The 12500-nt window shown below is 34.3% G+C and overlaps 3 protein-coding genes, 2 non-coding genes and 1 pseudogene across 5 annotated transcripts in view; 1 reads left to right on the forward strand and 5 right to left on the reverse strand.

The window, feature by feature from the left end:
* Positions 1–29: 29 nt before the first annotated feature.
* LOC131176818 (photosystem I P700 chlorophyll a apoprotein A1-like) lies at positions 30–1282 on the reverse strand (annotated as a pseudogene).
* A 1906-nt stretch (positions 1283–3188) lies between these two features.
* Positions 3189–5859, reverse strand: LOC131176821 (30S ribosomal protein S4, chloroplastic). Its single transcript, XM_058141854.1, has one exon. The coding sequence runs from the start codon at positions 5220–5222 to the stop codon at positions 4617–4619; it is 606 nt and encodes a 201-aa protein (XP_057997837.1). The 5' UTR covers positions 5223–5859; the 3' UTR covers positions 3189–4616.
* Positions 5633–5705, reverse strand: TRNAT-UGU (transfer RNA threonine (anticodon UGU)). Its single transcript has one exon. It is a non-coding gene; the product is annotated as a tRNA-Thr (tRNA).
* Positions 5860–6147: 288 nt separating the features above from the next.
* Positions 6148–10947, reverse strand: LOC131176822 (NAD(P)H-quinone oxidoreductase subunit K, chloroplastic-like). Its single transcript, XM_058141855.1, has 2 exons — positions 8743–10947; positions 6148–8290 (listed from the first exon to the last, which is right to left on the reverse strand). Exons 1-2 carry the CDS (start codon positions 9434–9436, stop codon positions 7992–7994), a joined length of 993 nt encoding a protein of 330 aa, XP_057997838.1. The 5' UTR covers positions 9437–10947; the 3' UTR covers positions 6148–7991.
* TRNAF-GAA (transfer RNA phenylalanine (anticodon GAA)) lies at positions 7155–7227 on the forward strand. The gene has a single exon. It is a non-coding gene; the product is annotated as a tRNA-Phe (tRNA).
* An 861-nt stretch (positions 10948–11808) lies between the features above and the next one.
* The window catches only part of LOC131176819 (ATP synthase subunit beta, chloroplastic-like), a 1663-nt gene continuing 971 nt past the window's right edge, over positions 11809–12500 (reverse strand). The window contains exon 1 of the mRNA XM_058141853.1: positions 11809–12500. This exon is cut by the window's right edge and continues 971 nt beyond it. Coding sequence (XP_057997836.1) covers positions 11951–12500 — 550 coding nt within the window. The 3' untranslated portion in view covers positions 11809–11950.

The raw sequence follows: 12500 nt of genomic DNA on the forward strand, positions 1-12500 counted from the left end.
AGTTGGATCATAGTCTCTACCATAAAACATGCATGCGCAGCAGCACCAACTATGAGAAATCCACCAATCCACATGTGATGTGTGAACAATGACAGTTGTGTACCATAATCAGTAGCTAGATATGGATAAGGGGGCATGGAATACATATGGTGAGCTACAACAATGGTTAAAGAACCTAACATAGCTAGGTTAAGAGATAATTGAGCATGCCATGACGTTGTTATGATCTCATATAGGCCTTTATGGCCCTGACCTGTAAATGGACCTTTATGAGCCTCTAAAATCTCTTTTATACCATGACCAATGGCCCAGTTAGTCCTATACATGTGACCCGCTATCAGGAAAAGAATTGCAATAGCTAAATGATGGTGTGCAGTATCGGTCAGCCATAGACCCCCAGTCACTGGATCTAATCCTCCACGAAAAGTAAGAAAGTCCGAATATTTTGACCAATTCAAGGTAAAAAATGGGGTTGCTCCATCAGCAAAACTGGGATAAAGTTGAGCCAAAAGATCCCGATTCAAGATAAATTCATGAGGAAGTGGGATTTCTTTAGGATCCACTCCAGCGTTTAGAAATTGGTTAATTGGTAAAGATACATGTACTTGATGTCCCGCCCAAGAAAGAGACCCAAGTCCTAGTAGCCCCGCTAAATGGTGATTCAACATAGATTCTACATCTTGGAACCAAGCCAATTTTGGAGCAGCTTTGTGATAATGGAACCAACCAGAAAAAAGCATTAAGGCTGCAAAGACCAATGAAACAATTGCGCTACAATACATTTGTAATACACTAGTTATTCCAGATGCTCTCCAAATCTGAAAACCCGGAAGTTATTTGTATTCCTCGGACACCCCCGCCCACATCGCCATTCAATATTTCTTGGCCCACTATTGGCCAAACCACTTGAGCGCTAGGTCCAATGTGAGTAGGATCGCTTAGCCATGCTTCATAATTGGAAAAACGATCACCGTTGAAATACATGCCACTCAGCCAAAGAAAGATGATGGAGAGTTGGCCGAAATGAGCACTAAATACTTTCAGAGAAATCTCCTCCAAATCACTGGTATGGCTATCGAAATCGTGAGCATCAGCATGTAGGTTCCAGATCCAAGTGGTAGTATCAGGTCCTTTAGCTATTGTTCTTGAGAAATGACCGGGTCTGGCCCATTCCTCGAAAGAAGTTTTGATGGGATCCCTATCTACCAAAATTTTTACTTCTGGTTCCGGCGAACGAATAATCATTGAGTCCTCCTCTTTCCGGACAACACATATAAAGAGACCCGCCAATAGTCAAGAAAAGTAATTAGTGAACTTATGAGAGATGCTTAGAATTAGTTTCTTTCTTTTCTATCTCTCATTTATCTAGTTTCTTTAGTTATTCACTAGAGCAATTATGATCTGGAAGTCGATCCAGGGCAAGTGTTCGAATCTATTATGACATACACACGAGGCGCTCAACGGACATTTTTGGGCTTTGAATTAGTGCAAAATCAATTTTTTGTGCAACCTAGTATATTCCTATCTTAATTAAAAGTTTCTGGCGGAGACTACTTTCTGTTTTATTTATGTTTTACTTTACATAGAACATATTACTATTACTCTATTCCAAATCAGGCGAGAGGTCATTACTAAGAGACATTCCGGGATCTATTCTATTTTTAGGCATTTCAAGGTTTCTTTTATTTGTTTTAATAACAGAAAAGAAAAAAAATATAGAAAATATACATTCTTTACTGTTTATATCTGTGTATCATTTATTCCTATTGTATCGTTTATTCCTATGAAATACCAGACAAAAGGGGGACGATCTTAGAAGTGGTATAATGAAATTCATGAAATTCTTTGATTGGTTCTTCCCAGAGAAACGATCTGTTTTATTTGACTGATAGGGATAACAAACAATTAATTATAACAAATTTGTTATAAGAAATATAAAAATGTAACAAATACTAAAAAAAAATACTAAATAATAAATACAAAGAGAGTGCTCTTATCTTATTCGAAACGCCTTGTGATTTTCAACCAATTCTGCGCTTCAATATAATTTCCGGGAGTAAGCGCTATAGCTTGTTTCCAATACTCCGCGGCTTGATCGAACCAAGCCTCCGCAATTTCAGAATCTCCCTGCCGAATGGCCTGTTCTCCTCGGTCAGAATAGGCAAGCAAATTCCTTCCATTAGAACCGTACTTGAGAGTTTCCTACCTCATACGGCTCAGTAGTCAATTCTTTTGGTGTCCCACTTTTTTTTTTTCTCGAGTTAACCAAAAAGGGTTAATTACATAAGTTTCAAACTTGTTTTTGATTAATAATCAGTTTTATCTTTTCTCCCACCTTCAGAAGAATAAAGCGTAGCTGTTCTACTATCGTTAGAATTTTCTGAAAGGTAACTATCTCGGTTTTATATATAAATATATATAGAATCTTTGAAAAAGACCTTCCCTCATAAGAAAGACTTACTATCTTTGGGATCTGATGCTACACCGCTGCTCAATACTTTAGGGGACCGACTCTGTTACATAAGTTGATTCCTAACTTTTGTCTCATATTATGACATAAGTAAGCAGTTCTTATTGTATCGGCCAAAAATCTCGCTAATTGATCTTTACGATGCTTCCTCTATCAATTAGATCCTTTATCCATAGAAAAAAGTATCTAGGCATATTTTTTTCTTCACATTTTGACTTCTATGAAGTTGCTTTTTTTGCTACAGCTGATAAAAATCGTTGTTTTGGACGATGCATATGTAGAAAGCCTATTTCTAGTAAATTTTTTTCTTTTTTTTTTTTTTTTCTTTCTATAGTGGAGATAGTCGCACGTAATGACAGATCACGGCCATATTATTTAAAGCTTGTGGTAAGAAGGGGTTTCGTTCTAGTGCCCGAAAATAATATTCCAAAGCTTTTGTGTGTTCTCCATTACTTGTGTGAATAAGGCCTATATTATAGAGTATATAACTTCGATCATAGGGATCAATTTCTAGCCGCATAGCTTCATAATAATTCTGTAAAGCTTCTGCATAATTTCCTTCGGATTGAGCAGACATTCGTTACGGTCGTCATTCGATTCAAAGAATCTCCGTTCCAGAACCGTACGTGAGATTTTCATCTCATACGGCTCCTCCCTTATGTTCATAATGAGAATAATACATAACATAGAATAAAAAGGGGAGTGAAATATTCTCATTATGAACTGAGCGGGGCTAGTGTTTTTACAAGAAATCTCTAGCCAACCTTCCTGCAAAAGATCTTTTCTTAACATCAAGCATGTTGATACTAGATAAAAATATTAAGTTAACTCCAACAATTTCTTTGTCCTCAATCTTCCTTAATTTCTAGGAATTAGTCACTTCAACAGTCTTCGATGGTTATACGGGTATCCAAAGTACGAACGAGATGGATGTTTGTTGTCCCAACCATTCCTCTTAGTCCAGATCCCAATAAAGAAAGGGATAATTTCTAACAAAGTTTTTGCGTTGTTGATTCCTAGGCGTAGTGCTTCTTCCTCTATGCCGCCTATTGGTACTAGTGGGGTAGGGTTAACCTGCAATACAGAACCCATAGCCATAGGCATAGGTGTAACCTTTCGTTCAATGCTAGAATTGACAATTGAAGCATTTGAGGCTGCATTAATCGGGGATACCAGACAGAAGGAATTGTTTTATTTATAAACTTCACCTTCAACAAGCGTAGAGTTATTTCAAATCTTTCTATCCAGACTAATGTGTCTTTCTCCTAAGACTTGACAGCGGTAAATAAAAAAATCAAATCACACCATCTCTGTAATAAGTAAATGCCTCTTTTTCTCCCGAAGTTGTCGGAATTATTCGTAATAAGATATTGGCTACAACTGAAAAAGTCTTATCAATAAAATTTCCAGTTATCCGAGATCTAGGCATAGGTAGCAATCCATTTTATAATTTCTTTTAATTACCTCTCATGAGAAAACGATCCCACAAAAAGTAGTTGTACAGTACAAAATAACATAAAAAACAGACTCAATTCATAAAAAAAAAAAAAGATAGACCGATCATTCGAGTCGTTCCAATCTAATGATTTAAGCCGGTATAGATATCAAAAAAAGACGGAAGGGCTGTCTTCACAAACACGAATAAATATATATCTTTATTATTTTTAACAAAGAGTTTTTCACAAAAACAAAATTATCTTTACCTATCCAACAATCTAATATAAATGACTCGCGATTCACTCGGGTTCTGGGCCAGAATCATTATGTAGGAGAGATGGCCGAGTGGTTCAAGGCGTAGCATTGGAACTGCTATGTAGGCTTTTGTTTACCGAGGGTTCGAATCCCTCTCTTCCGTACCTTCACCTAATTTATCAATGTTACGAATCGCAATGTATCAAATCACATAACAATGGATACCTTTATTCCAACAGTTAGACCTTTCCTTTATATAGATTCTCTATTCCTAATATTCCTAATTTCTGCGGTACAGAAAATACTGGAAAAAATGGAAAGGAATGAAAATATCCCTATCGTTCTATGATATATGAATGGGAGATAATACTCCAGATCAAGCCCTTACTTTTGATTTCTTTACTTAGGCGACAAGGGGGCAAAATTATCCGAACCCTTGTTATTTTAGTTAGGTTTAAGTCTGACGAGAATAATATTCTACCACTAGTAATTCATTTATTTTCAAGCCAACCCATTTACTATCTATTATTTGATTGACCAATCCTTTATATTGGAATGGGTGAAGAGTCAAATGTTTTGGCAATTCCTCCTGGGGGGATGAATCAAGATAATTTTTAATCATAGCTCTAGATTTTTGTTCAGCTCTCGCTGTAATAATATCTCGGGGTTTGCAGCGATAACTTGGTATATCTACTATACGACCATTAACTAAAATATGTCTATGATTAACTAATTGGCGGGCTCGAGGAATAGTTGACGCCATACCCAATCGAAAAAGGATGTTATCCAAACGCATTTCAAGTAATTGTAGTAAAACCTGACCTGTTGACCCTTTGGCTTTTGCGGCGATACGAACATATTTAAGTAATTGTCGTTCTGTAAGACCATAATGAAAACGCAATTTTTGTTTTTCTTCTAAACGAATACGATATTGAGATTTTTTACCGGAGCGTGATTGATTTCTAAGATCGCTCCCGACTTTAGGCCTTTTACTAGTTAGTCCCGGCAAAGCCCCCAGACGACGTATTTTTTTGAAACGAGGCCCTCGGTAACGTGACATAAAAACTCCTTATTTTCTTTTTATTGTTTTTGAATTTTCAGAAACCTAAATTAAAACTGAACTAAATTAAAACTGAACTAAAGGATAAATATGATAAATGAAGCAAAATCTACTATCTACTAAATTAGTATATTACAAATAATAATGAGTGGATTGTATCAATATCCGGACCTTATTCCTTATTGTATATATACCAATAATGTATATAGAAAAAAAAAGGTTCTTTTCTTGTTCTTGATTTGTTCTGCAGAGATTTAACTACTCTAACCTTTATTCATATTATTCCTAATTGGAAGTTCCTACCACATAATAATCGGTCACCCTCGGAAAAAAGGGAAAGGGGCCTTTTCAATATTCTTTGATTTAAAAAAACATTATCAATTATGTAAAAAATTAAACAAATAGAGAAAAGCCAGCTATCGGAGTCGAACCGATGACCATCGCATTACAAATGCGATGCTCTAACCTCTGAGCTAAGCGGGCTTACATAACAGAAATTGTACATGTATAGGAATTTAGTAAACTAATGGAATCTTGGCTATTAATTTTTTATTCTTTTCATTCTTAGTTATTCATAATTAATTATTATGAATATAGAAAAAAAAGAAAAAGAATTGATCGTTCGAGTATTAAAAATTGCACGAGAAAAAAAAAATGAGAGCAAGAAAAGTATATGTAATTAATGTGGTATATATACATCTATATTGAATTGCGGATAGAGAAATGATAGAATCCTTTCTGATTAGACTAAATAAGGGTCTCTGATAGAGATAAAAGAAGATAGACAAGAAATAAAAATATAAGAGGAAAGACTTTTTATAGGAATCGGTATCTAATGACTTCAACAGTTCCAGTAGAATAGAAATGAAAAAAGGGGGATAATAATAAGATCTTAATTTCAAAACAAAAAAAGAGGGGATATGGCGAAATTGGTAGACGCTACGGACTTAATTGGATTGAGCCTTGGTATGGAAACTTACTAAGTGATAACTTTCAAATTCAGAGAAACCCCGGAATTAAAAATGGGCAATCCTGAGCCAAATCCTGTTTTCCGAAAACAAACAAAGTAAAGACAGAATAAAAAAAAGGGGGGGATAGGTGCAGAGACTCAATGGAAGCTGTTCTAATAAATGGAGTTGACTGCGTTGCATTAGTAAAGTAAAGAAATCCTTCCGTCAAAACTTCAGAAAGGATAACCGTATATACATACGTATACGTACTGAAAGACTATCTCAAATGATTAAGATTAATTAAGATTAATAGGAGCCCAAATCCGTATTTTTTTTATCTTTATATGAAAAATGAAATAAAAACAAAATTGTTTTGAATTGATTCCAAGTTGAAGAAAGGGTTGAATATTAATTGATCAAATCATTCATTCCAAAGTCGGATAGATAACTGATTAATCGGACGAGAATAAAGATAGAGTCCCATTCTACATGTCAATATCGACAACAAGGAAATTTATAGTAAGAGGAAAATCCGTCGACTTTAGAAATCGTGAGGGTTCAAGTCCCTCTATCCCCAAAAAAGGCCCGCTCGACTCCCTAATTATTTTTATCCTATTCTCTCTTTTCGTTAACGGTTCAAATCTCATTATCTTTCTCATTCATTCGATTCTTTCACAAACATATCCAGGCTGGATTTTTTTTCACAAGTCTTGGAATAGATATGATACACATACAAACGAACATCTTTGAGCAAAACAAGAATCCACATTGGGAATTGGAATGATTAACAATCAAAATCATTATTCGAACTGAAATTTACGAAGTCGTCTTTTTTTTTTTCTTTTTATTTTAAAAAAAGATACAAAACATTCCAGGTCTGGATAAGGCTTTTAGAATACTTTTTCGTCTTTTTTTTACTTTTTTTTAATTGACATAGACCCAAGTCGTTTAGTAAAATGAGGAAGATGACGCGTCGAAAATGGTCGGGATAGCTCAGCTGGTAGAGCAGAGGACTGAAAATCCTCGTGTCACCAGTTCAAATCTGGTTCCTGGCATTGTGTATGAGTATCTATTCTACAACTTAATTAAATTAATTGATATAGATCTGATATAGATCGACATGCATATTCATTAATAGTATAGATCATGATATATACTTAACTTATCCATCTAGATGTCTGTAGATAGAACCTTTTTAGATGAGCAAAGAGTTTATGTTATAAATAAAGAGTTTCTATTATAAAAAAGTATATAAAAAAAAAAATTAGATTATGTTTCGTTTCCTCTTCTTTTTTATTTGATTTGTTCATAATGTGTGTGTCTCCTCTCGGTCAAAAAGAATGTTAATACTTCATATAGATTCGAAAGGTTAAAGTTAAATTAGTTAGTTAAAAAACCTAAAAGTCTAGTCTATAGGAGTTGAAGGGTGTAAATATCCAAGATTAGTCTCAGATACAGTATAAATAGAATCTGATCCTCTTTCATTTCTTTATTTTCTTTCATATTCTATTTTTTCATTCTCTCCTATGTTATGTGACTTTATATAGCTCATCTAAGTAAGGGATGTGCGCGGTACAAAGTTCATGATGTAGAATTCGTTTAGTTCATCCTATTAGTTAGCTCGGCTCGTCCGAAATCAATATCTTCAAAATTTGAGAATTCAATGAATTCCTAATTGTATTATTATTATTATTATTTTTTTTTAGTATATCCATAATAATATGAATGAGACTTCAAAAACTCTGTTGATCTATAAGAGAGCGTACAAATATTCCTTGAATATCTGGAGTTGTAACACTGAAGCTTAGTTTCTTATTATTCAATGAGCATCTTGTATTTCATAAAAATTGGGAACAATATAATCCTTACGTAAGGGCCACCCTATCCAACTTTCCGGCATTAAGATACGTTTCAAGCGTGGATGATTATCATAAAAGATTCCCAGCATATCATAAGATTCACTTTCTTGAAAATCCGCACTTTTCCAAACCCAGAAAACAGACGGAATTCTAGGATTCTTCCTTGGGGCAAATACTTTTATACATACTTCTTCTGGTTGATCTATATCATACTCTATTCTCGTAAGATGATATACACTAGCTAACAGCCCGCCCGGTGCTACATCATAGGCACATTGCGAACGCAGATAATTGTAACCATATACATATAAAATGACAGCAATGGAATGCCAATCTTCGGGCTTTATTTGTAAAGTCTCTATTCCTTGGTAATCAAAACCCAAAAATCTATGAACTAGCCCATGTTTGACTAGCCAAGCAGACAAACGACCCTGCATCTTTTTTCTCTCCCGCATTTTTATTTGTATAATTATAATATAAGTATTTCACATTCACGATGAAATTTATGAAGATTGACTTGCCCTTTGTTATTCTGTACAAACGAATCCTTCCTCTAATTTACTAATTCGTTGGACGATACTGACCTTTTATATTTGAAAATAGTTTCCGGAGGGATCATTGAAGTAGACGGCGATTGATAGAGTAATTATTGATCATAATTTACAGTATGAGTAGTGCGTTCAATATTAAACTTGTGATTAGTAGTAAAACACCGTTTCACCGGTTGAGACCTAATTCGATCTTCATAAATTTCTCGAGATATTTTTTTACGAAGTTTTGTTATAGCATCTATAACCGCCTCCGGTTTAGGTGGACAGCCTGGCAAATAGACATCTACAGGAATTAGCTTATCAACTCCCCGAACAGTACTATAAGAATCGGTACTGAACATCCCCCCTGTAATTGTACATGCCCCCATAGCAATAACATATTTTGGTTCAGGCATTTGTTCATATAATCTCACTAAAGAAGGAGCCATTTTCATGGTTACGGTGCCGGCTGTTAAAATCAGGTCCGCTTGTCTAGGACTAGATCTTGGTACTAGCCCATAACGATCAAAGTCGAATCGTGAGCCTATTAATGAAGCAAATTCAATGAAGCAACAACTGGTACCATAGAGAAGTGGCCATAAACTTGAGAGTCTTGACCAATTTGAAAGATCATTTGATGTAGTTGAAATAACTGAAATTTGAGTTGTTCGATCAAGTAAAGGAAACTCAATGGAATTCATAATTTTCTCAATGTTATTTTTTTTTTCATTATTTTTTGCGGAATATTCAAGAGCTAAGACCATTCTAATGCTCCTTTTCTCCATGCATAAACTGAACCAACAATTAGGATAAGCACGAAAATGAAAGCTTCTATAAATACGGATAACCCCAATATATCGAAACTCATTGCCCATGGATAAAGAAATAGTGTTTCAACATCAAAAACAACAAAAACTAGAGCAAACATATAATAACGGATTCGAAATTGTAACCAAGCATCACCCATTGGTTCTATACCCGATTCATAACTAGAAAGTTTCTCCGGCCCTTTGCTAATCGGGGATAAAACTCCGGAAATTAGAAATGCTAAAATAGGAATAACACTTGATATTATTAGAAATGCCCAGAATATATCATATTCGTAAATCAGAAACATAGGCGCACTCCTATGAATGTGGAAAATATACTAGATTAGTCGAGTCGAATTGGAATTAATTCCTAACTCATCTATAACCGGTTAGTCAAAACAACAATTTATTTTGATTCAACCACCTAGTTTTTTTTGTTTGCTTTGGTATATGTCTCGTTTCAAGATTCGTCGACTATAATTTTTCCATTACGTTTACTTCAATTTTTGAATTTTTTTTCGATATTGATATAATATTGATATAGTATAAATAGATATTGCTCTTATATAAAATATAAAGAAGACCCCCCCTTCCGCCTTTTCACTTCACCTTTGATTCTCTCTAAAAAAGAGGGAATTCAAAATATAATTCTCATTTTTTGTTTAGTTGTTTAGAATGTCTAAATTCTATTAGAATTTTTTCTTTTTTTTTTTTTTTTTTTTTATTATTATTTTAATTTTCTATTATTTTAATTTTAATTTTAGAAATTATTTATTTTAATTTTATATATTATATTATTATTCTATATTCTATATTTATATTCTATATCAAATAATATTGTTATTTATATTAAATATTATTATTTAATATATAAATTATTCTATTATATAGAATTTAGAAATTTATATATTTATATATTATTTTATTATATTTTATTATTATTTTATTTATTTTAAATTTTTTTTAGGGCTATACGGACTCGAACCGTAGACCTTCTCGGTAAAACAGATCAAACTGATTTTTATCAAAATGATTCGAACTTTTTCAAAGACCCAACATGCATTTTTTTGTTTTGCATTGGGCTCGTTCATTAACTGATATAAATAATCCGTTAGTCTACCATAATTCTCTTGGCAGAAAGATAAGAAGATGGCTCCGTGTGCTCTGATTTATGTATTCCGATCCAAGAGCACTACCAAAGTGTTTCAAAGAAGAGAAGGGTTATCCTGACGTAGGTCTGCTTTTGGCTTAGATCAACCTAAGTTAAATGGAATCTCCATCGCCCCACTTCTGCTTAAAGAATCCAATATGAAACTTCATACACCTTAAAGTTCATAGGATAGGACGAAAAGAGAATTTTTGAGGTTCTTATACTCATTATGCCTAGCATTGAATAGACTGGGTATTCACCTTATCAAGGTCTTAAATCAATAATCAATGATGGGTTCTATTGGGCGTCTAAAAAGGCACCTAAATTGGACCGAACCTTTTGTGTCAGGCTATTGTTCTCTTGTTCCCTAAAAGTCATGGAGTAAGACATCGACTTCTCAATAAGTCTTTTGATTACATGATGGACTCCTTTGAAAAAAAAAAAAAAAAACATTGGCGCGCGTGTAAACGAGGTGCTCTACCTAACTGAGCTATAGCCCTTGTGTTTGTGATACATATTTTATCATGTCGATAATTTCTTGTCAAGATGAATATTATATGATCCAACATCCTATTTCTTTGATCTCTTTGATCGGTATTGCTTATAAAAAATATTCCATTTATAATTAAAATTACATTTATAATCCATCGATGTGACGGATTCCATTTCTTTCTCTTTGTGATGATAAATGACCTACTTAACTCAGTGGTTAGAGTATCGCTTTCATACGGCGAGAGTCATTGGTTCAAATCCAATAGTAGGTAGAACTTGCAATAGTAGGTAGAACTTATTAGATATCAGAATCAATGCTATCTAATAAGTTTTTTTACCCACCTTATTTTAATTTTATTGATTTTTGATCTTTTTCGTTCCATTCTATTTCATTTTTTGAATTGAAAAAATTTTCGTTGTATTAGAATCCGATTCTACTTATGATTCTATTCAATTGGTAGAATAAAAAAAAGTGTATAAACAGAACTTCTGTTTATACAGAAGTTCTTTTGATTATTCGGACGCACCAACTAGTTATAGTTACGAAATCCCATTGATAGCCTCTACTCGTGCCCTAGCTCGTCTGAGAGCTAGATTTGCCTCAATTATTTGTCTCCTGCCTTCCGCTTTCCTCAAGTTAGCTTCTGCTATTTCAAGAGTTTGCTGAGCTTCTTGTGGATCAATGTCACTACCCTTCTCTGCATCATTTACTAAAACAGTAATCTCATTATTGCCTATTCTAGCAAAACCACCCATCAGAGCCATCGTTAACCATTGGTCATTAAGGCGTATTCTCAAAATACCGATATCGACAGCTGTGGCAATAGGTGCATGGTTTGGTAATACGCCAATTTGTCCACTATTAGTAGATAAAATGATTTCTTTCACTTCTGAATCCCAAACAATTCGATTCGGGGTCAGTACACAAAGATTTAAGGTCATTTCTTCAAGTTGTTCTCCATTTCTAAGTTCGTAGCCTTCGCAGTAGCTTCATCAATATTACCTACCAAATAAAAGGCCTGCTCAGGGAGACTATCTAATTCTCCCGAAAGGATCAATTTAAACCCTCTAATTGTTTCTGCTAGACAGACATATTTCCCCCGAGAACCGGTAAATACTTCTGCTACGAAAAAGGGTTGTGATAAGAAACGTTCAATTTTTCGTGCTCTTGCTACAGTTAAGCGATCCTCTTCGGATAATTCGTCCAACCCAAGGATAGCTATAATGTCCTGAAGTTCTTTGTAACGTTGTAAAGTTTGCTTAACTCTTTGCGCAGTTTCATAATGTTCCTCACCAACGATCTGAGGTTGGAGCATAGTTGACGTTGAATCTAAAGGATCTACTGCTGGATAGATACCTTTAGCAGCTAATCCTCTTGATAGTACAGTAGTAGCATCTAAATGTGCAAATGTCGTGGCAGGAGCAGGGTCAGTCAAATCGTCCGCAGGTACATAAACTGCTTGAATAGAAGTTATGGACCCTTCTTTG

This window comes from Hevea brasiliensis, unplaced genomic scaffold, assembly GCF_030052815.1.
Source record: "Hevea brasiliensis isolate MT/VB/25A 57/8 unplaced genomic scaffold, ASM3005281v1 Scaf254, whole genome shotgun sequence".
Taxonomy (NCBI): Eukaryota; Viridiplantae; Streptophyta; class Magnoliopsida; order Malpighiales; family Euphorbiaceae; genus Hevea; species Hevea brasiliensis.

Bases quoted from the DNA above. Each gene is read 5' to 3' on its own strand.
- LOC131176821 (XM_058141854.1), bottom strand. From the start codon at position 5,222: ATGTCACGTTACCGAGGGCCTCGTTTCAAAAAAATACGTCGTCTGGGG.
- LOC131176822 (XM_058141855.1), bottom strand. From the start codon at position 9,436: ATGGGCAATGAGTTTCGATATATTGGGGTTATCCGTATTTATAGAAGC. The intron at 8,291-8,742 runs GTTTTACTACTA...CCTATGATGTAG, and splicing joins GTCTCAACCGGTGAAACGGT to CACCGGGCGGGCTGTTAGCT.